General features: G+C 37.1%; 1 protein-coding gene across 6 annotated transcripts in view; it reads left to right on the forward strand.

Annotated features, from left to right (window-relative positions):
• PDE1A (phosphodiesterase 1A) overlaps nucleotides 1-22292 on the forward strand; it is a 321855-nt gene that overhangs the window by 74057 nt on the left and 225506 nt on the right. The window contains exon 1 of one of the 6 annotated variants that reach the window (XM_032406918.1): nucleotides 7946-12614. The exons of the other annotated variants lie outside the window; for them this stretch is intronic. Within the exon in view, the coding sequence (XP_032262809.1) occupies nucleotides 12562-12614 (53 nt within the window). The 5' untranslated portion in view covers nucleotides 7946-12561. Of the gene's footprint in view, nucleotides 1-7945; nucleotides 12615-22292 lie in introns of those variants that run through there. 6 annotated transcript variants of the gene reach the window in all.

Genomic DNA, 22292 nt, shown 5'->3' on the forward strand with positions numbered 1-22292 from the left:
TCCTCTATCTCAGGGGCACTTGGGAGTAAGCCCTCTCTGAAACGAAAAGCAAGAGAAATTCTGCCATCGTTGGGAGGGTGAATAACTTGACCTTGAAGGTCCTTGCAGATTCTAGGAGCCTACTCTTCTATTTATAACAAATAACTCATTAACTCAAGGTAAAAAAAAAAATCAATGTCCGTGGGCTTCTATACTGAAACAATGTGTAAATTCGAAGCAAAAAAAAATCAGTGTCCATGGGCTTCTATACTGAAACAGTGTGTTCATTCAAAGCAGCAGCAACGTTCTATATTTGCAGAACAATCCAGAAAAGTGAGTACAGAATTCCTACAATTTTAAGAACGTTAGACTCAATAATGGTACTTGGAACTCATCATCGGGAAAAAAAATTGCTAATGCAACAGGAGCAGAAGAAGAGAGTGAGGATAAAAATGCAAAATGGTTGTGAAGAGCACAGAAAGGGAATCAAAGCAAATCATATTAGATGGCCCCATTCAGGGGGAGGTACTAGTACGTAATGCATGAACTAGGGAGGAGAGCAGTCTTGGCTCAAATCTTTGCTTTGCCAGTCCCATTTGTACAATAGTATTTCTAAAATAGGGATATTAATTCCTATCCCAGGAGAATTCAGTGTAATAGGGTTTGTAGAGCACTCAGCAGGGCTTGGTACATAATATATGTTTAGTAAATGGCAGCAGTGATTCATATTATCTTTGTAGTGGATTATAGGGTCTCAGTAATCTCATTGGCAATTCTGAGCTTTACAAGTATACAAATGGAGCCCATCCAGCTTTTTTTTTTGTGTGTGAAGGTGAAGTATCTAATAATGTGATTTTGAAAGAGGGTAGAGAATTTTAATTAATGAATTAATTTTTTTATGATATAAGATTCAGTTGCTAAGAGCATGATTTTAGAGAGAACTTCATTACACACACCTCAGTATTGGAGAGCCATTCTGTATGCTGGGGATGGAACCACAACTTCATTTATGTGTTTACTCTGACTTGCTTTTTTCCTGGGGTTTCTCAGTGATGTTTTGACTAAATGTTTTGTTTATCTACTTTTGTTCAGTGAAGATTATACATCAAAGAAATGCTAAAATTTAAACTCCATATTTAATCTTCTGGGTGTTTTTGTTTTTTTTTTTTTTTTTTTTTGGTATACTGATCCATGCATATGTGAGGTTTATATTGTAAAAATGACCCAAACCAAAATAATGTGTCTCTGAAATCAAGTCTGAATTGTTGCTAGGGTTCAGTCTCATTAAAATGATTAAAGAATTATATTTTTAAGATATGGTCAGCCAAGATACCTTTTTCTTTAAGGCTACTATTAAAATTAAGAATATGATCGTTGAGAGGCAGGGTGAGTAAGAACAAAGATGCTGGCATCAGGTAGAACTGGATTCAAATCTTAATACTGTAACATATAAGATGTACAGCATTCGGCAAATTACGTAACTTTTCTTAACTCTAGTTTCCTTGGGTGTGACTTGAAAATGAGAGAATCTATCTTCTAGGTGTGTTATGTAGAATTAACTGAAATAGTGTATAGAAAAGTACAGTGCCTAACACATAGTAAATGACTGTCATGTCAACTCCCGTGCTCCCATGCTTTCCATTGTGCCAGGTGGAGAAAAAAGCAGATGAGCGAAGATTGCCATTTTGAGGGACCATATAGCAAAATGAAGTTCGTAAGTTTTTTTAAAAAGATGCAGAATTTCTAAAACAGACTTGATTTCCAATATTCTGTCAGGTATTGGGCTTTGATAACGCATCTAGTGTCGGGCGTGGGAAAATGTTCACTGACTAGTTTAAACCCTGTATGGAATTTAAATTTAGAAATTAATTAAATGAATATACAAATATATTATGTCACAGGACAACTGATAGGAATAATATATTGATATGAGAAATAAGATAGTAATTCCAGAGATGAGATTTGCTAGGATGGATCATTCCAATGAATATGATGTGGGGGAAAGTGAGTAGAAGTGAAGCAAAAAGCTGAAGCTGGAATGAGTTTTTTGAGGAGTGAATGGATGTGAGGGTACAAATATATGTATTTATTCTCTCTGAGAACTCATTTTTGTTTTAGAAAGGTAATATGGGCAGTGACCTATTTCTATACATTTAAGTTATTTTTACAGAACCTACCACATATACTATTAAAATCTTGGCAAATTGAGTGGCTGCTTCTATTCAAAGTCGGTGTGAGTCACGATTATCTCTATTGCTGTCTAACTCTAAAAGCTTGGAGAGTCAATAGGTTAACATTTAGGAATTTTCCATTTACTGACACTGATTCAATTCCTTCTTGGTGGTAGTTCGGCATTTTTATTCATAGGCATTACTGGAACCTTAAGACAAACTTAAAAAAAACAAAACAAAACAAAACAAAACAAACTACTAATTGAATCTAAAGTCATGTTGAAACCAAACTTAAAATACGGAGGAAAGCTGGTAATGATGACTCAATCCTGAAGCTAAGTTAATGATTTAGTGATGGGTTTCAGAACTGCAGAAAAACTGAACATGTCTCAGCGTGCAAGTACCTTTGGACAGCTTTCCACTGCCTGAAGAACTGCAGATAAGAACATTTTTGGCATGTTTGGGGAGTAATGGAAACTTCAGAATCACATGCTTTTAAACTCTGATATCACATCGATTATTTTCCTCATTACAGCTCCCCTCATATGTGATGGTGTGAGCCTCTTGAATTCTGCAGGCTACCATGGCAGGAACCACAGAACCCTGCTTCGGCCACGATGCGTCCTCCAAATCAGCTGTTGTTGCCTAGTGCTTATGGCTGATGAAATACTTTGCTTACCCTTCATCTTAGCTGCTTACTGAATATCTATTGATCATTCAAGCCCCGGTTCCACCATCTCTTTCTTAGTCCTCTGACACAAAGGGAATTTTATATTAAGGAGGTCTCTTTTTATAATGTTTATTTAACTACCCACTATGCAAAAGTCATTTACTTTTACAGTGAATTTATTTGTTGCTTGATTACACAGTGAGCTGTGGGTGGGTGTTTGGTGATGAGATTCTGCTTTAAATGATTTCCTTTGTTGTTGTTGTTGATGTCTTCACAGAATGTCCCACTCATTTAAAAGAAGTTGTCCTACAGCCAGCACTAAGGCTGTCAGGACTTGTGGGAGTGCTAATTGGAGCCAATCAAACTTTAGCTGACCTGCTTCCACACTTAAGTGACAAAGAGGAATTTCTCCTACTCTGTGAAGTAGAAAGGCTCGGCTCTGATACCTGGCCAAAGAGTCAGCCAAATCGGGGAACAGTTTGTCCTTGCCACTTGAAGCTATATACCTGGTCTTCCTTATTATATCATTGAAGAAAATAACAATTCTGATGTATTTTATTCTTGAATGAGTGGCCAATAAATGAATTCTGACTTACAAGTAAGGAGCATCTAGTTTAAAACTATTAATGGGGTAGAGTCCCCATAAGGTAGAAAACATTTTTGGTCAAATTGAGAATCATTTCCAAAGTGATTAATCAGTTGCATTGTCAATTTTAATATTCCGTGCATTTATTCTCAGATATGTTCCTCATTTGAAGAAGTGTAATGACAAATATTTCAAGATGAAACACATATGTAAGTATTAGAGAATGTTAGGAAGCATTGCAAGAGATCAGGAAGAGTCTACTTTTAGGTTCTTGCAGATGTAGAGGTGGAAAGATTTTCTCTTCTTTGCTTCTAGGTTCTTTGGCTGGTCTAATAATTAAATTAAATTGATATAAGACAGATTGACGGGAGAAAAGTAAACAAAATTTAGTACCATGGATACACGGGAGAGACCCTGAAAAACTGAGTAACTCCCAAATGTCCAAAGCCATCAAGTTAAATACCATTTTCAGCTAAAGACAGATGTTGGGGGTGGCAAGTCAGTTATGGGAAGCTTCCAGGAAAAGCACAGGAAACAAAAGTAAGGCTGTTATGCAGATTTAAGTCCAAGCTTTCTCCATTGATAATAGTTTCTAGAGATTAGGTATCTTCCTCTTCCTAGTACAACCAGGGAGACAACCTTAGAAATCGAGATTTCCCTAATAAATGTAACTGTTTCTTACCATGGGTAACTTTTACTCAGTTTTCTGAGCTTCACCAGGGTCTTCTGTTTCTTTAAAATAACCAGCTTAAGATAACCAATATGCCAAAGAGATATATTTTGGAGTGGTGTATTTTTCTCCCCTTCATAGACATATATTTTATTTTTGTATAACTTGACTAGTTTATGTTTAAGGTAGTCAGGAACAGTTAGATGTTCTGATTTTTCCCTCAGTTACTGCATCCTGAAGAGTGGGTTTATTCATTCACTAAACAGATGAATTTGTGTGAATAAATCATTAACATGACACAAACAGATTATGAAGCTTGCTAATAGGGGAACAAAGACAGTATTGTAGGTATATGAATTCAGATGGGGCTGTCAGAGGAGTCACCTCGCGGAGGTGAAACTGCAGCTGAAATCTGAGCAATGGGCAGAAGGAATAGAATTTTAGACCTTGGAAACAGTATATGCGAAAGAGTCTGAAAGAGTGTGGAGTGTTCAAGGAATAAAACGCTGGCGTGGGGCGCCTGGGTGGCTCAGTTGGTTAAGCGACTGCCTTGGGCTCAGGTCATGATCCTGGAGTCCCGGGATCGAGTCCCACGTCGGGCTCCCTGCTCAGCAGGGAGTCTGCTTCTCTCTCTGACCCTCCCCCCTCTCATGCTCTCTCTCTCTATCTCATTCTCTCTCTCAAATAAATAAATAAAATCTTAAAAAAAAAAAAAAATGCCGGCGTGGCTAGTGAGGAATGAAACAGTCTCATTTGCAAAGAGCAAATGAGATAGGGGATAGAGAGGTGAGGGTAGTGTTAAGATTGTGGTATAATTTACTCACTATGTACCCACTGAAATGAATAAGAAAGCTGCATAAAATGATGGGAATAATGTGCTTATCTCTCTTCCACTTAATAAATATGATCTTACCTTCTCCGAGTTAGCCAGAATCACCATGCAGTGTGGGGTGTGGGATTATCATTATCACAGATGAAAGTAAAAACAAATAAGAAGCCAGACTTTAATATAAGCATACCTTGGAGATATTTCAGGTTCTGTTCCAGAATACTGCAATAAAGTGAATATTGCATTAAAGCAAGTCAAATGAATTTTTTGGTTTCCCAGTGCATAATCCATTTATATTTAGGGGCACCTGGGTGGCTCAGTTGGTTAAGCATCTACCTTTGGCTCAGGTCATGATCCCAGGGTCCTGGGAGCCTGCTGCTCCCTCTGCTTTTGCTCACTTGCGCGCTCTCTCTCTCTGTCAAATAAATAAACAAAATATTAAAAAAAAAAAAGAAAAAATAAATAAAAAATACTTTATTGCTAAAAAATGCTAACCATCATCTAAGCTTTCAGCAAGTAGTTAAGAAACAAAATTTAACTGAGTAAATTTGAGGATCCAATTCGCCTTATTAAGAGATTCATGAATGGGGCAGCATCCCATCAAGCAAGTACAGGGGAGCTCCGAGGACTTGTACAAAATGAAAGGTTTTTGGGTGTTGAGTTTGATAAGTTCTTTATAGATTTTGGATAACTGGGTGATGGGCATTAGGGAGGACACGTGATATAATGAGCACTGGGTGTTATATGCAACTGATGAATCACTAAATTCTACCTTGGAAACAAATAAAAAAAAAAAAAAGGAAGGTTCTTGTAGGAAGGAGGGTGGGGCAAAGAAGTTATTAGCAAAAGAAAAGAAAGGATTGTTTCAGGCAAGGTCACTTTCCCTTAGGGGAAAGAGCAGGGGTTCTCATCCTGCAGATTACTCATCTTTCTTTGGGGCATGGAGAAGGCCCAGGTGACAGATTACCTCCTTTGTGCTGATAAGACAGTTTCTGACTAACCTGTTAAAACTACATTTCTGGGGGAGGTTGAAGCTGTAATTAGGTTAGGTATTAAACCCTGTTTTGATGACTTGGCCTAGAATAAGTGACTCCATCCTGGGCCTGTGGTTTTCTTAACAGAGTAATAATAGTTTTGCTGATGGAGGGTCTTGCCTCAGTATTGATGGCTTCTGACTGAGTACATGGGGGTAGTTTAGCTAAAGTTTGGGGTAGCTGTGGCAATTTCTTAAAATAGGACAACAGTGAAGTTTGCTGCATTGATTGAGTCTTCCTTTTGCAAGTGATTTCTCTGTAGCATGCAATGCTGTTTGATAGCATTTTATCCACAGTAGAACTTCTTTCAAAATTGGAGTCAGTCTTCTCCAACTCTGTCACTGCTTTATCATCTAAGTTACCTAATATTTAAAATCCTTTGTTGTCATTTCAACAATCTGCACAGCATCTTCACCAGGAGTAGATTCTATCTCAAGAAGCTGCTTTCTTTGCTCATCCATAAGAAGCAACTGCTAAAAAAAAAAGAAAAAGAAGCAACTGTTCATTCGCTAAAATTTTATCATGAGATTAGGACAATTCAGTCACATCTTCAGGCTCCACTTTTTTTTTTTTAAACATTTTTTATTCAAATTCAATTAATTAACATACAGTGTATTATTGGTTGCACAGGTACAGGCCTGTGATTCATCAGTCTTGTTTCAGACTCCACTTGTAATTCTTGTTCTCAGGGAATAGGGAGGCCCAAGGGGAGGGACAGAGTAAGGGGAATGGACAGTCAGTGAAGCAGTCAGAACACACACAACATTTATCCATTAAGCTTACAGTGGGGAGCATGAAAGCTTAGAGTGAAAGCTTACAGCAGAGGATTTTCTCAGTGACTTAGTGAGTTTAGCTACAACAGAATAAAAATGGTGGTACGGCATGTCCAGTCCCAAGCCTTCCTCAGGGCCTGTGTGGGATAGAGGGCTCAGAAAGTCCTGCTGAGTTGGGAAGTTTATCAGCCATGAGCCTGCCATCCCCATAGTAAGGGGTCAGGGAATCCTACACAGAAACCAAGGGTTAAGAACCTCAGCAGAGATCCAGATGAAGGATGTAATGTACACTTGAGGGTCCTGTACCACCAGTGAAGGCTGAGATTGAGCTTAAGGAGAAAAGGATGACCATAGTTCCCAGACTGAGCCTACTGAACAAAACAGCCATAGATCTCCGCAGTAGATGTCTTCAGGGAGCCAAGTGACCTGACAGACAAGGGACATGATTGCAGAGACCAGAGAAAACAAAGGAGTGCAGGGACTTGCAGGTTTGGGTTTGAGGCCACCTTTATTTCTGACACTACAGGATCATAGAAACCTACCTCCTTATAAGGTCAGATGCCTCCTTGAAGGAAAAGAGTGGGTTGGAGGAAATATGAAAGTCTGAACATTTACCAGATATGACTAAGTTTTTAGAAAAAGAATAGACAAAAAGATGATGAGATAGCACTAATAGGCACTTTGTTCATTCATTCAATAAACAGCCTTTGAATGTCTCTTATATACTATGCACTAGGAATACCACAGACACTAATCCCTGTCTTCCTGTAGTTTACATTCCAGTGACAGTAGTGCCAAAGTGAAGCTATAGAAAAAAAGAAAAGAGCTTAATTAGAAAAACCAGAGATAGTACAATTTATTTTCTCATTTGAATAGCCGTGAGTTATATTTTTAAACCCACAACAATGGGGATGAAAAGTATTCTGGTGGTATGCATAGCCTCATTGTGGTTAAGAAAAGCTAAAAATAACTACAGAGCTTATTCTTGTTTGGACACCAAGTTTAAATAACTTGACATGTTATCACAGGGTCAGTCATAGAGTCACAAAAATTTGGAGCTGGAAAGGATCTTCAAGGTCATGAGGCCGACTTTTTTTTAATATATATATTATTTTTAAAAAAAATTTGTTTATTTATTTGACAGAGAGAGAGAGCACAAGCAGGGGGAGCAGCAGGCAGAGGGAGAGGGAGAAGCAGGCTCCCTGCTGAGCAGGAAGCCTGACCCCAGGACCCTGACCTGAGCCATAGGCAGACACTTAACCGACTGAGCCACCCAGGCGCCCCATGAGGCCCAACTTCTTAGTTTGATTGCTAAGGAAACAGACATGCCGGGAGTTGAGAAAATCGCCACTAGAGCTGGGATGTAAATATATGTGCCTTGACATCAGTCCAGGGCTCTTTAAATAGAACACTGCTTCCACTTGAATCTTAGGAGAACATATTCATTGATTATTTCACTTTGATATCAGGAGGTCCTCTCTAGGGCTGGCTCTTATAAGTATTGGGAACACAATGGGCAATGCAATGATAGTTCAGTAGGGTAGAGGATTAGGAGAATAGATACTCATTAGAGTGGTTAGTTAATCTTTCTATTGCTCCATAGAATGTGAAATATAGACCAGAAAGAACCCAAGCAATCTCAGTGGCAGAGTCCCCACCAAGGTGACAACCTACTCAGTAGGGGTAAAACCTTAGGTTCAAGAATGAGACATCTGAATTCTAATCCCAGCTGTACCACCTATGAACTAGCTTTCTAATCAGTTGTGAAACATGTAGCAGGAAATTTGTTATAAAATATGGATGAAATGCTGAAGGTTACAAATGACTTACCTTGAAAGGATACATTAGATTTAGGGTTATCTCTATGATGCCAGTCTTGCGCACTTATACACAATAGTTTTTTTGTCTAGTGGTAAAGGGGCAGAGTTCTGGTTGGTACATTAGGAATAGTTTACACCCTTCTATTTATCTCATGGTAGAGTTGACCAAGTGGTGTTCCACTTTACTGACGCAGTTTACACATCAGATGAAAATTATGGCGTGCCTGCATTTTACTTTTCTTGGTTTTATCAAAATTTAGGCACTTTTCTGGAAGAGTATCATATACACATTTTATCTTTCATGTATAGTGTGTCAAAAAAATAAGATTGAGAACTACTGAACTGGAGATCAGGTATATCACACACAGGACTAGCACTAAACTTCTCCACTTAATCTAAAACTCACTTAAATACATAACTTGTGACATTGTGTTTAATTAAACTCTGTGAAAAAAAAAAAAAAAAACTTTGTCTCAGGCTGATATTTGGCCAGACTTAAGAGGTAAAATGGTAACCTATAGATAAATTCATAATCAGTTCTTGGGTTGTCATTAATATTACATGATTTTTCTACCACTGCATGCTTTTTGGCACTTACATATAACAAGCAGAGCCATAGAACAGAGTAGTACAATGGAAAAAAAAAATAAGAGAAAGTAAAGCTTACCTATTTTCCAAGATGCTTGAAACAAAATACCATGACACACTTAGTATTCACTTGATTGGGAAAGTCATGGAGCTGATCTATGTTTTTTGTCATACACCATGACTTATGTTGGATACATTGATGTGTTTCAACTGAACATTTTAACAAATTAATTTAAGGAATATTTATTAAGCACCTGTTTTGACAGTCTCTAACAGTGCTGGGTGGGGGAAGGAGTGTGTGTGTGTGTGTGTGTGAGAGAGAGAGAGAGAGAGAGAGAGAGAGAGAGAAACCACGTGTGAGAGCAGGGAGTGCTCCTGAAAGTGTTAGGCAAGGTCATACTGAAAGAGAGTTTACCATAATAGGAAAAATATAAACACCATTTCTGATCCCTACTCCCAGGAAAAAAACTATTCATAATAAATTGTATTTAGTTTATTTTATAGGAGAGTTGGCCTGGTTATTTATACAATAAATTTTAGCATTTTACACAGTACAATTGTGTTAATTTAAGGAATATATTTTTGTAATTTAAGCAACAATAGTGGAGTCCTTTTATCTTATTGAATGCTACATTAAAGTTGAATAACTTAATAAAGCAAACTTTTCTTCCCAATGTTAAATTTAAATGCTCTTTGATAAAAAGTTTGCAAAAACATTTAAGAAATACATATTTTTCTTTGTGCCAGGTGAATATTTAATTTCCTGGTATTTTCTTATGGCTTTTTAGGTTCTAAGATTGGGTTTAAATATGGTGCTTGATATATATGGGAATCTAAGCTTTCTACCTTAAATACTAAAGAGCAAAAGGAATATAAACTTAATGCAAAGCAAAAATATTATTTTCCTATAATTAATTTAACAACTTTCAGATTCTGCAGTTGATAATCAAGCCTTTGAGCCTCAAGTTAGATTTTATATTTGGCTTGTCATTGGAGCTGTACCTTGGCTAGAAGTTTACTAGTATTTGTGTTGTGTTCCTTCTATCCTGTAAGTGAAGAAATCCTCTCACCTTTCTAATTCAAAAGTCAACAAAATAAAAGTTAATTTTTAAAAGTTGATGAGCTTATTATTCTCTTGGGTTGTCCCTCAGGAGTATTTACGATAAATTAATAGTAATATAGATAAACCATGAGTTTACTCCATCCATAAGTTGATCCATCAGTTGACTGCCACCCATAAATGCAAAAATCCTTCCAGAAGACCCGTGCAGCATGTTATTTCTCCCATCCAAATACTAACCAGGCCCGACCCTGCTTAGCTTCCGAGATCAGACGAGATCGGGCGCGTTCAGGGTGGTATGGCCGTAGACCAGCATGTTGTTTCTTATGTACCTTCTTATACAAAGAAAGCCAAAGCATATGGTTATAATAATGCATTTATTCCAAAGGTCTGCATATCAGTTTGCATATAAATGGTCTCCAGATTTAACTGCAGTATTGCCCACTCATGTCAATTTATGATTGGATGCTTAGTGATGGTGAAGAGAACACTGATTTAGATGTTGTTAAATGAATATATAATATTTACAGAGATACATACAATATAAAATTATCTTTTTATTTATGACTTTTTACTTACAGCTTTACATAATAAATGTGTATTTCTGGAATATTAGGCATCATAACTTCTATGCTAGTTCCTTAGCAAGAAGCAAATTAATCCTATTTAGAAATAGCACGATGGTACCATTAAAGCTGGAAAAGAACATAGAATTCAATGAATGTCATAACCTCATTTTATAAATACAAAAACTGGGGCTCAGATAGGTCAAGAATTTTTCCAACAATGGCCCAGCATTTTCATGATAGAACTAGGATTAGAACCCACTTATTATTTTTAGTTCAATCCTGTCTCAGAATGATGTCATTAGAAAAATGAAAAAAAAAAAAGTATGGATTAGAACTGTGCTTGATATAATCAGTGATTTCTTTGTAATTCTCTTCTTCTTTGTCTTTCCTCTGAGAGGGAAATAAAAATGTACTCTTGCTCCTGTGGAAGTATTTGGAGAGTGCTAAGAACTACAGATTGCAACCATATAGGTCATATCCTCCTCTGTGTCATTCGACCCTTATTTGATCATTCAACTAAACGCATGAGTGTTTCTCAATTTCCCCTGCCTTTATCACACGTATATTTTCAAAACATTTTAATCATGCTTTGAGATGGTTTATTTTATTACATACCAAACTTCTGGCCTGGAATCTCATGACACTATTGATTGAGTAGGAATTTTGTTAGTGATTCAGATATAGGAATGTCTGTCTCCAAAATACGTTATATTAAAATGTGAGGGTTCATCTTATCTGTAACTAGAACTAGAGTTCCTGCAGTGTGAGTCTAAGTCTTCCAAGTAAAACAGTTTTTAATGTCATTTATTTTCAACTGTTTACAACTTCCCTCTAATACCTACATTTCTATCTTTTTATTTTTGAAATTCAAATTTGATCATATAGTGTAAAAACTTTACGTTCCAAGGGAGTTTTGGGGACTTGAAAAAAGCAGTGTGTATATGTGTTTTCATATCTTTTTTGCGGTGTCTCCACTTAGTTGGAAAGTCACTCTGGGTACAGACATCTGGGCACAATGTCGCTGATAGAATTGAGCAATTTTTGTTTTTCTAACTTTTGTAGCTCCGGCCAGCTTCACATGGGCTTCTATCAGTTGAAATGATATCTTTGACTTTAGCCAAGTGTAGGTTACTGGGTTATGAGTGCCAAAAATCATGAGTGGTCTCCACACTCCATCCAGTGTGGATAAAAGCAATATTATAAAATAATTATAATCTTTTGAAGCAGAGCCAGCCACGCAGCCTGAGCCCATCTTCCTTCATTAATTTGTATACAGTTCCTATTTTAACGGAACAAACTTTCAGAGGGTACTCACATGGGACTGCTGAACCAGCTGTACAACTTTTATTTTGAAGAAAAAAGTTGAGCCTCAGAACAGGCTGTTTTAAAGACAGGGAGGGACTTAGCTTTTCGGAGCTTGACCAGCATGTAGAAGGAGTGCTCTCATGGCTCCAAGAGCTCAGGGAGCTCCTACCTGGGTGCCACTAGGGTAGGAAGTTTTCTGTTTGTTTTGTTCTGTTTCCGAGGGTCCTGTGCACTTCTCTTGCCTGGATCACCGTGACTGGTGGTGGTTTCTGCACACCCTGCTCTGTGGGGGAGTGCCCCAACGTGCCTGTCTTATGTGGCCTCTATGGACACACTGCTTAGCTGGCAGAGAGCAGGGAAGTTTTCTCCCAGCACCCAAAAAGAGAAAGAGGAAACTACTTTTTCCTTCTGGGCTCCTTGCAGCACAATAGACCAGGATAAGCTTCCACATTCTCTCCCTGGATTTCTGGAGTGGTTTCCAGGAAGAAGTTAAACTTTCACCTTTAAATGGATGACCATGTCACAATCAGGAAGAAACATCTCCAAAGACCCATCTTTAGGTAAGTAATGCTACATCCCAGGTGGCTCCAGGACTATCAGGAAAAATAATTTCTTTCCCTTATCCTTAACTTGGAAATTCTGGCACTAAGCTCCAGCAAAGCAATAGAGTGTGTCTAAAGTTTAACTTCATGCATACCTGAGGAGTCCTTTTATTTTCTATTTTCTGAAGCTGTGCACAAGCTCTTATCAACTCCTCAAAATATATTTTAAAGGCAAGTTAGCTATTCAGGCACATGAATGACATAGCGTTGGAAAAACTTCTAAAACATTATGCAATCCCTCGCTGTTTCCAATGGTTGCACAGCCCTCTAAATTGGAAATACTGTGCTTGGTTATTTCAACTGATTACACTCAGAGATAGTGTTTCAGCACAGCAAATGCTATACCTTTTTGCAGTAGTGTGTGGGAAGACAAATGTGAATTTGATGGCTATATACTAAGGTATATATATTTACAGCTAGTTCAGGAGTATCTTCCTGCAGTTTAGGAAACAAAAGGACAACAGGAAAAATTTTACATTGTGGTGAAATCTGTGGCCCGAAAAAATGTAGATACAGTATAATAGATTGAGTTAAGGTTTTATTTTTTTGGGGGGGGTTCACTCTTTCTCTTGAGAACAGGAATTTCTTCATTGACTCTTTAACCCTTGATTCTTTAGTTACTTATGTACTTTAGAATTCAGAATTAGGAATTTAGACTTTTAAAGAGGCTAGAAAATCAACACAGTTTCTGCCTTTTAAGACAGAAGATCTTAAAAAAAGAAGCTAATTATATATTAATTTTGTGCTTCCCCGCAAATAATACCCTAAACAAAGCGGAGATACTACATGCTAGCAAAACAAGACATTAAAGTCAAGTTGCAGTCACTGGCTGTTGATTTAGAATTAACTATAGGATAATAGAAGTTTATGGATGGAATTCCTGGCATTCTGTGGTTGTCACATAATGAATAAGAGTGGGCCTCAAGGCATATGTTTTATGTATTGATTAAGCCTTGTTACAGTATTACTAGTAGCAGCAATATACTTTTGTAATGCTTAGAACAAAATGCTAGCTCAAATCTGTTTTACAGCCTTCTTAAAAATAAATCATATTGGGACGCCTGGGTGGATCATTCGGTTAAGCGTCTGCCTTCGGCTCAGGTCAAGATCCCAGGGTCCTGGGATTGAGCTCCGCCTGCTCAGCGGGGAGCCTACTTGTACCTCTCCCTCTGTCCCCCCCCACCACCGCCACCCCACTTGTGCTCTCTCTCTCAAATAAATAAATCTTAAAAAAAAATCATATTTAAATCTATACATGTGGATTTAATATCATAATCTGTGTCTATATTTTATGCAGTGTCAGCAATAAATAACCAAAAATCCAAAATGACCCCCGAATGTGTATTCACCTGCCATAATTCCTATGTAATTAATTTCCGTTTTCTCCCAAGTGCATGTGTGACTTCAAAAAGATATGACAGTAGCACAGATGATTCCAAACTGAACCCCAGTGAGGCACCATTAGAAGAGGGAACCTGTGGAAATTCAAGAAGCCAAGATTGTGTTGGATAAAATCAGATCCACTTGGCCAGTATCTTTAGTATGTTACCCCATGGGGAAGCTGTTGGCGATTGAAGCAAGTGGTCCTTCTCCACTGGTTTATGGCGAATCCATATCCCGTCCTGATGAATTGTATGCTAAGGTGCCACTCACAGGGAAATTGCAACTCATCCATGCTTCTGTTCTTTTTCATATAAAGTAATTGAGATTCTTTGCCCAAATAATTAGAATACAATTTGGTAAATTCAAATGATTTACTTCATGATCCTGGTGACCTAGAAGAGAAAACATAGCTGCCAAAGAGGACATACTTTCACTCAGGCAACTGTTTCAAGCAAGTGTACAAATGGTCCCTGACTGAAAACAGGTTAAGGCCAGATGTGGGGTTGGGATTAATGGGTCAGTTGGCACATTGATAGATGGCTTTGCTTTTATCAGGATATGATTGTTGTGAGGGAAAAGGGAGGTAGAGAGTATCTTAATAAAGCATTCAAATGACTAGACATAATTCCTCAGAGAAAGTGTTGGGCTATATTTCGGTAAAACACAGCATTGACTTTCTGATAGCTAGTTGTACTTTTGGGCACGTTGGGAAGTGGTTTAAGATTGCTTTTGGCATCTTATGCCCTTATCCGATGCCCCACTTCATCTTCTTTTTTGGTTTCCTTTCTCTGGTTCCTTGTCTTCTTGGGCTATTACTGGATTGTCCACCTCTCACACTGAGACACCTTTCTCAAGCCTGCTTTTCTGTTCAGAGACCCATGTACCAGACTTTCCTTCTCAGTATGTACTTGTTCACACCCTACTTCCTAAGGGATTTGCATACTAGTTCTCAATCCACTTGGTAAAAAATCAGTGCTAGACTGTTTTGTATGTGTTAGTCACAAGTTTAACAGAAATTTTGTGAAAATAATATTTTGACTGTTTATAAATAATTCACTTAAAATTTTAGTCATTAAGAGAGGATCAGTCTGGGATTTTGGGGGAAATATCTGACATACTGACACCATTCAAGTTTTTACATACAGACTACTTTCTCCTGCAACTGAACCAAGAGCTTTAATTCAATTCACCTGGCCTTCTCTGATCGATTATAAGTGTCCAGAATCTGGACTACTGCACTGGGGCGGTCTGACATGATAAAGAAAAACAAACCGTGTCTGCCTTCACATGACATATCATCTAGTATATACCTAGATAACTATGGCACAGGCAGATGATGGGTGCCAAAAAGGAGGTGACAATGTCCTGGGAAATTATAATGAGACAGATTTCAATGATGACTAATTCTGACACCTACATGAATTGAGAGAGATAAGCAAGATATTTTTAATTTTTGAAACTGAATAGACATCGATTTTTAATTAGGATAATCTCCCTACATTTCAGACAAGAAAAGTCACCCATCAAGTATAAAAAGTTAGTTGAGAGGCTTTAGAGTAGACAGTGGATGTTGAAATTCCATGGCTGGATATGATATCAGGAAGAATCTGAGAAATCTTACATATTCTTCAGATTCTGCCTCTAAGAATGTCTGTGTCTCCTACAATGGTGATTCCTGAATCATCTCACATAGGTTAGCAAATCTATGTTTTAAAAGTCTTTTGTGGAACTTTTGGGTATATATTTTCACACCAGGTCTGTGAGGAAAGGAAAAGGCAAAGGTTTTTTATTTTTGTTTTTGTTTTTGTTTTTATGGCCAAGGTGGGAGTTTATATGATCTCTATTATGCATGTCAGGTGGAACTTGGGATCAGTGAGATTGACTATTCAGCCCTGAGAATATATAAATGGTGCATCACAAACCTACTTTGAGGTTTTTGCCTGTAGACATTCCTGCAGCTCAGAATTGTATATAAAAATGATGATTTTCCCTTTACTCAAGAGAAATTCTTTAGGTTTTATAATTTTCCAGGAAGGAAACACTATCACAATAGGTATATTAATGTGTTTTAAATCAACAACACTAAGTTTGGGGACACCTGGGTGGCTCAGTCGGTTAAGCGTCTGCCTTTGGCTCAGGTCATGAGGTCCTGGGATCGAGTCCCATATCGGGCTCCTTGCTCAAAGGGGAGCCTGCTTCTCCCTCTCCCTGCTGTTCCCCCGCTTGTGCTCTCTCTCTCTCTGACAAATAAATAATAAATCTTAAAAAAAAAAAACACTAAGTTTGTCCCTCAGCACATAGAAAATAAAATTACATAGAACCTTAAAATCCAAGATGTGAATAAACACTTGACATGAAAGACCTCCCCCCAAAAAAGAAACAGTTTTTTAGGCTTTTAAAAACCTCTTTTTCGAGGTGCCTGGGTGGCTCAGTCATTAAGCGTCTGCCTTCGGCTCAGGTCATGATCTTGGGGTCCTGGGATCGAGCCCCGCGTCGGGCTCTCTGCTCAGCGGGAAGCCTGCTTCTCCCTCTCCCACTCCCCTTGCTTGTGTTCCCTCTCTCGCTGTGTCTCTCTCTGTCAAATAAATAAAAATCTTTAAAATAAATAAATAAATAAATAAATAAATAAATAAAAAACCTCTTTTTCTGTGTTACCACAGAGTTTTATCTCTGGTAATCATAACTGATCTCTTTGTATAAATAGATTCTTCAATTTATAATCCATTTCAAATGAATTACCTTTATATAACTTCAGTAAGACAGTTGCTGAAGACACTTCCATCTTATTGCATATTCATATTGCTTAACAAACTTTCTATATTCCCATGGGATAAATAAACATTTAACTTTGATATCAAGAAAAATCTGTTTCTCCTAATAAAAGTACATCAGTGGAAATAATTCTTATCTGAATTTCATTGCCATGAAGTTTAAGTCTGGGTTTCTGTTATTATCAACTCCTCCTATTTGATTTGATATTTTATCAAATTCTATTATATGTGCATTGTTTTCCATTTGTTGGTTCAAATTCTTTCTAGGAGTAGGTAAGGAAAAAAATGAACTAAAAAAATAAATTGAAACTTTCCTCACATGTTAAGCCTTATTTTGTGTTCTTTGACGCCAGCAGCCTATTGAACCTCTTCTGTGTTCAAAATGGATAAGTTATTTTTGTGGTGGCTTTCCATTAGAAGTAACACTAAAAAGCCACAAAAGAAATCATGCAAATAGTTGTTCATCAGCCGTAGATTTGAGAACTGGTCTATGCATCCAGGATCTGAGACATTAAAGTGCAAGTCAGATTGCTGCCAGGACCTCAGACTAATGAAAATCATGTTGAGATCTTCACAGCATTTAGAACATGCTGTTTCTTCTCTTTATGCCTTTTCAAAAGTCTTATTTTTACAAGTATCTGTTAGCAGAGGAATTCTGAGTGTGCTTTTGGCAGGCATATTCTCTTCACATGGAGATGGAGAAAGCAGGAGGATGAAATAAGAAAGCACAGGAAAAGACAGACAGATCCTAATTTTCTTTGTGGACCTAATGGGCATGGTTAGTAACCTATTGCTGCGTCTGATTTCTAATTTCAAGGGTGTGATCTTTCAAGGGTGTGACAGATAAATAAATAAAATCTTTAAAAAAAATACCGCATTTTATAGAAGAATAGCATAAAATATCTGTTACATTTTTAAAATCATACACCTTTTGGAGTGTAATCATTTTTATTTATTTCCACATTTAAGCTCAGCGTATGAACATCAGTGTTATAGCTACACCAGAAGGTGCTAGTATGCAGGGGCTGTGCTGCTTTGCAGATTTTTACACGTTCATAAGGTGGGACACCTGACTGACTGCTGATTTATGGTAGTTTTCTAGCTAAAATGTCTGGATCGTATTCAGTTATTCAGATATTTCAAACCCATTTCCTTCAGTGTTTTGGGAATAACAAAAAACCTGAACACATATAAAATATAAAGTCACTTCAAAATTTAAAGAAATTATAATACATGGATGGACATTGATATTTTTGTCTTGTAAATATTTAAGTATGTATGATATTCTGTGATTTAATCCTCTTTTTAACACCTCCCTCTCACCAGAAACACATATTTTAGACAGGAATATATTTGGTACAAGTCATCAGAGTGAAAAGTAATTACGTAGAAAATAATTAAGTGTGAGCTGATGAAGTAGTATATGTAAAATATCTTTTTTACGCAATGAATTTCCTCATAGGAGAAAGCTCTGTGTAGTTTTATTATATTTTGGAATCCAAAATATAATAAAATTCTATGTTTATGAAAATGTTCTAACGGTTTTTGGTTCTAAGACAAAAGTGATTGTGAATTTGTTTTCTAAAAAAAAGAAAAAAATGAATTTTCGTGCAATAGATACATAGTTAAATACTGGAAATTTAGTTTCATAGTTTCTTTTTTTTTTTTTTAAAGATTTTATTTATTCATCTGGCAGAGAGAGGGTGAGAGAGGGAACACAAGCAGGGGGAATGGGAGAGGGAGAAGCAGGCTGAGCAGGGAGCCTGACATGAGGCTCGATCCCAGAACCCCAGGATCATGACCCGAGCCAAAGGCAGATTTTTAATGACTGAGCCACCCAGGCGCCCCATAGTTGTTTTTTTGTTTTGTTTTGTTTTGTTTTGTTTTTTATAAATAATGACTTTTATGTGACAAGTAATTAATAGAAAAAAAAATTATGTTTAAGTTATTCTCCCCTTGCTATGAAAGTGAAAAATACTTCTGGAAAAATAGACACAGTGAAATGAATTTAACATTTATGATGCTGTCAGGCACAATGTTAGTTAATAGAAGAACAATTACATTTTATAACCGATATTTATTAAAAATTAGTTTTTCATTGTTTAGGTCAGGATGTTTTTGCTGCTGGTCAAAGGTCATTATATGACTTATAAGGCAAGGAACAGACTCAAATTGCTCTTTAAAATGGACTACAAAGGGACACCTGGGTGGCTCAGTCGGGTAAACATCTGCCTTCGGTTCAGGTCATGATCCCAGGGTCCTGGGATCGAGTTCCGCATTGGGCTCCTTGCTCAGCCGAGAGCCTGCTTCTCCCTCTCCCACTCCCCCTGCTTGTTCTCTCTCTCTCTCTCTCTCTGACAGATAAATAAATAAAATCTTTAAAAAAAATAAAATAAAATGGACTACAAAGATCAAAGCAAAACAGCAAACACCTAAGAATGTAAGACATAGGGTAATGTTTATCTTGCAAAAGTTATCAGACAGAACTGTGCCTTTTATTTTTCCAGCTGTGATAAAAGTAGCTCTAATTTTTAAGTGGTCATCACAAATAGATAAGCCCCATAATTTGTCATACACTTTAAAGTCAGGCAGCAAGTAATTTACTCCTGCTGGTATTATTTCATCCACAGTCAAGCAAATTTAAGCTATTTTCCAATAAACTTACCATCACCAGCAGCAGTAGCAGCAGTAGGTATTAATATTAAGAACTGCTGTTTATTGAAATCTTAGTGTATTTTTAATCATCTACAGACATATAATTCCTTAAAGAAGTAGTAAATCCATAATTAATAATTTTGGGTATAGATCCAGGAACAGAGAATAGATTAAAACACAGAAAAATGTGTCTTTCTCTCAGGAGCTACACAAATCTTGTTTTCTAAGCTAGAGAAGCTTGGTGATAATTGTGTTTATCTTGGACATTGGCATGATTTAGAAATGGCTTTTGTAATGTTTGAAATGAGGAAAATCAAGATTATGCAGGTAAAATGACCTACTGGATAATTTAATGGTTTTATACCATCTGGAAATTTTTATATTTGGAATAATCAGTCTATTACATAGAGTGTTTAGGTTAAAAGCAATGAAAAAGAATAAGATTAAGGTGACCTATAGGTTTGTAGAGATTGAATACGTTTAAAGAGGTCTGCAGTATTTATAAACCGTATCTCTTCAGTTCTATGACTGGACATGACATAATTTTGATAGTTCTCATGGGAAAGCTTCCATTTATTTATGTATTTGATTAAGGCCTCTTGGACATCCAACATTTCCTGAATTGGAACTGCTGGAAGTGAATGGGGCAGTCACAGTGCATTTGAAGAACAGAAGATAAAACTTTCAGATTTGCTATCTTCATAACATCCCAAGCCTGCTCCATTAAAGCCATGTGTTTTTGGTTTTGTTTTGTTTTTATGTAGAAACACTAATTCTGTGTCAAATTGGTGACCATTTTTAGTGTTTTGGTCAGTGCAGCCTTTAGCATCTTAGGATGTTATTTTTAGAGGAGTTGTTTGTTAAAATGGGTATTTAAATATTAATTATATATTTATTAACCAGTTGTTTATAGGCATTGAATGTCAAGGGCCTTTATTATGAAAATCACCACTTCAGGTTTAAAAATATTAATATTTAATTTGACATTTTCAAAGATCAAAGAGCTTGGAACAAATTGTTTAGAGACTAATATGATGATAAACAGCATGTTTGTATCTTTAATAATATAAACGTGGCAATTTTTGAGTCCTAATTGAGGAAGAAAAGGAAAATCCCACTAAGTCAAAGTCATTTTTAAATTATACTGTTAAATTAAAATTTGGATGAAGATAGGGACATGGTGATAATCTGGGACCACCTGTTTGTTAGATATCACACCTAAAGTGATTCCAAATTCTTATAGCTATTCCAGTGGTGATGTCTTTGTGGAACAACATGAAATAGAAAAAAGAGACTCTTGCAAATTTCTGTGCCCACTAATTAAGCATGTCCTGCTTGGTTCAGCTGCATCTAATTTCTTCTAACTCTGAGATCCCGTATCATTTTATCTAGATTTCTTTTACTGCACATATCACTTCATCCTATTATAATTACTTGAGTAAGAGGATCAACCCTCCTAAAAAGTTTTTAAGATTTCTGAGGCTAGAATCAATATTGAATTCATCTTCGTATTTCCCATACCTTTTGGTGGAACGTGTGTCACGAGTAAGCACTTACAGAGTCTTCAAAAAGAGACTAAGTCAGTATTGTAAATGTGTGAAATAGGAGGTGGTGGGAGCTATGGTAGATGGGAAATGAAACCATTTAGTTTCACATTTTTAAAAACAGTGAAAGACTGGGGCACCTGGGTGGCTCAGTTGGCTGGGCATTCGACTCTTGGTTTTGGCTCAGGTTGTGATCTCATGAGTCATGGGATGGAGCCCAAGAGGCCCAAAACGGCTCCACACTCAGCCAGCGGGGAGTCTGCTTGAAAGATTTTGTCCCTCTGCCCCTCCCGCTGCTCGTGCACACATGTGCTTGTGCTCTCTCTCTCTCAAATAAATAAATAAATCTTTATTAAAAAAACAAAACCATGAAAGACTAAACAAAATCCACCTACAGACTGCTAGCTGGCGACCCTTGAAATGAATGAATGATAGGGTGAATAATTTGTTTAGTTAGGTCTGCATAATGGTAATCCATTTGCAGGGGGAATGATGGCCAGTAAGTCTTGGCTAAAAATTCTGGCAGCCATATCACAGAGGATTGCTAGAGGGATGGGTACTTGGTTCTTGTTTCCACTACTAGTTATGAATGAGAAAACCAAACTCTACAATGCACTTGTACCGATAATCTGTATATAATTTTGTAGCATTAAAGGAAAATATGAAGAAACATATATTTGTCAAATGAATAAAATGCATTCCTGTTAGCCCCAACTTGAACTATTCCAGAATCAGCAAATTCAATGCCTATAGCCTATTCCCCCTTTGAACAGTCATGACTTGTTAGAAATTACTTTCTTAAATGGAAATCTGTCTTTCAGTCAATGCAAACTTTTTTTCTCTCTTAGCAGAGCTGGAATGAGAAGGATCCAAATTCTCTTTCACAGGACAGCCTTCCAGTTATTGCTGTTTATAAATCTCCCTAAAACACAGTGGCTTAAAACAACATGAGTCTATAGATCAGCTGACTGCTTCTGTGATCCCAATGGGCTTTCTTATGCATCTGTGGCCAGATCATAGGTTTGCTGTGAACTGGCTCATTTAGGAGGACCTTGGATACATGACTTGAGTTTCTTCCATGTGTCTCTCATATCCCTCCAGCAGGCTAACCTGGATATTTTCTCATGGTAGTAGCAGGAATCCACTGAGGAAGCAGAAACTCACACTTTTTTTTCAAGGCTCTGATTGAGTCTGAATTGAGGCAAGTTGCTTCTGTCCCAATTGGAAAAACCAAAAAGTCACATGGCCAAACCCAGAGTTTGTGTGGGAGAATATTACTAAAG

Source organism: Phoca vitulina, unplaced genomic scaffold (genome assembly GCF_004348235.1).
Source record: "Phoca vitulina isolate PV1807 unplaced genomic scaffold, GSC_HSeal_1.0 scaffold1, whole genome shotgun sequence".
NCBI classification, from domain to species: domain Eukaryota; kingdom Metazoa; phylum Chordata; class Mammalia; order Carnivora; family Phocidae; genus Phoca; species Phoca vitulina.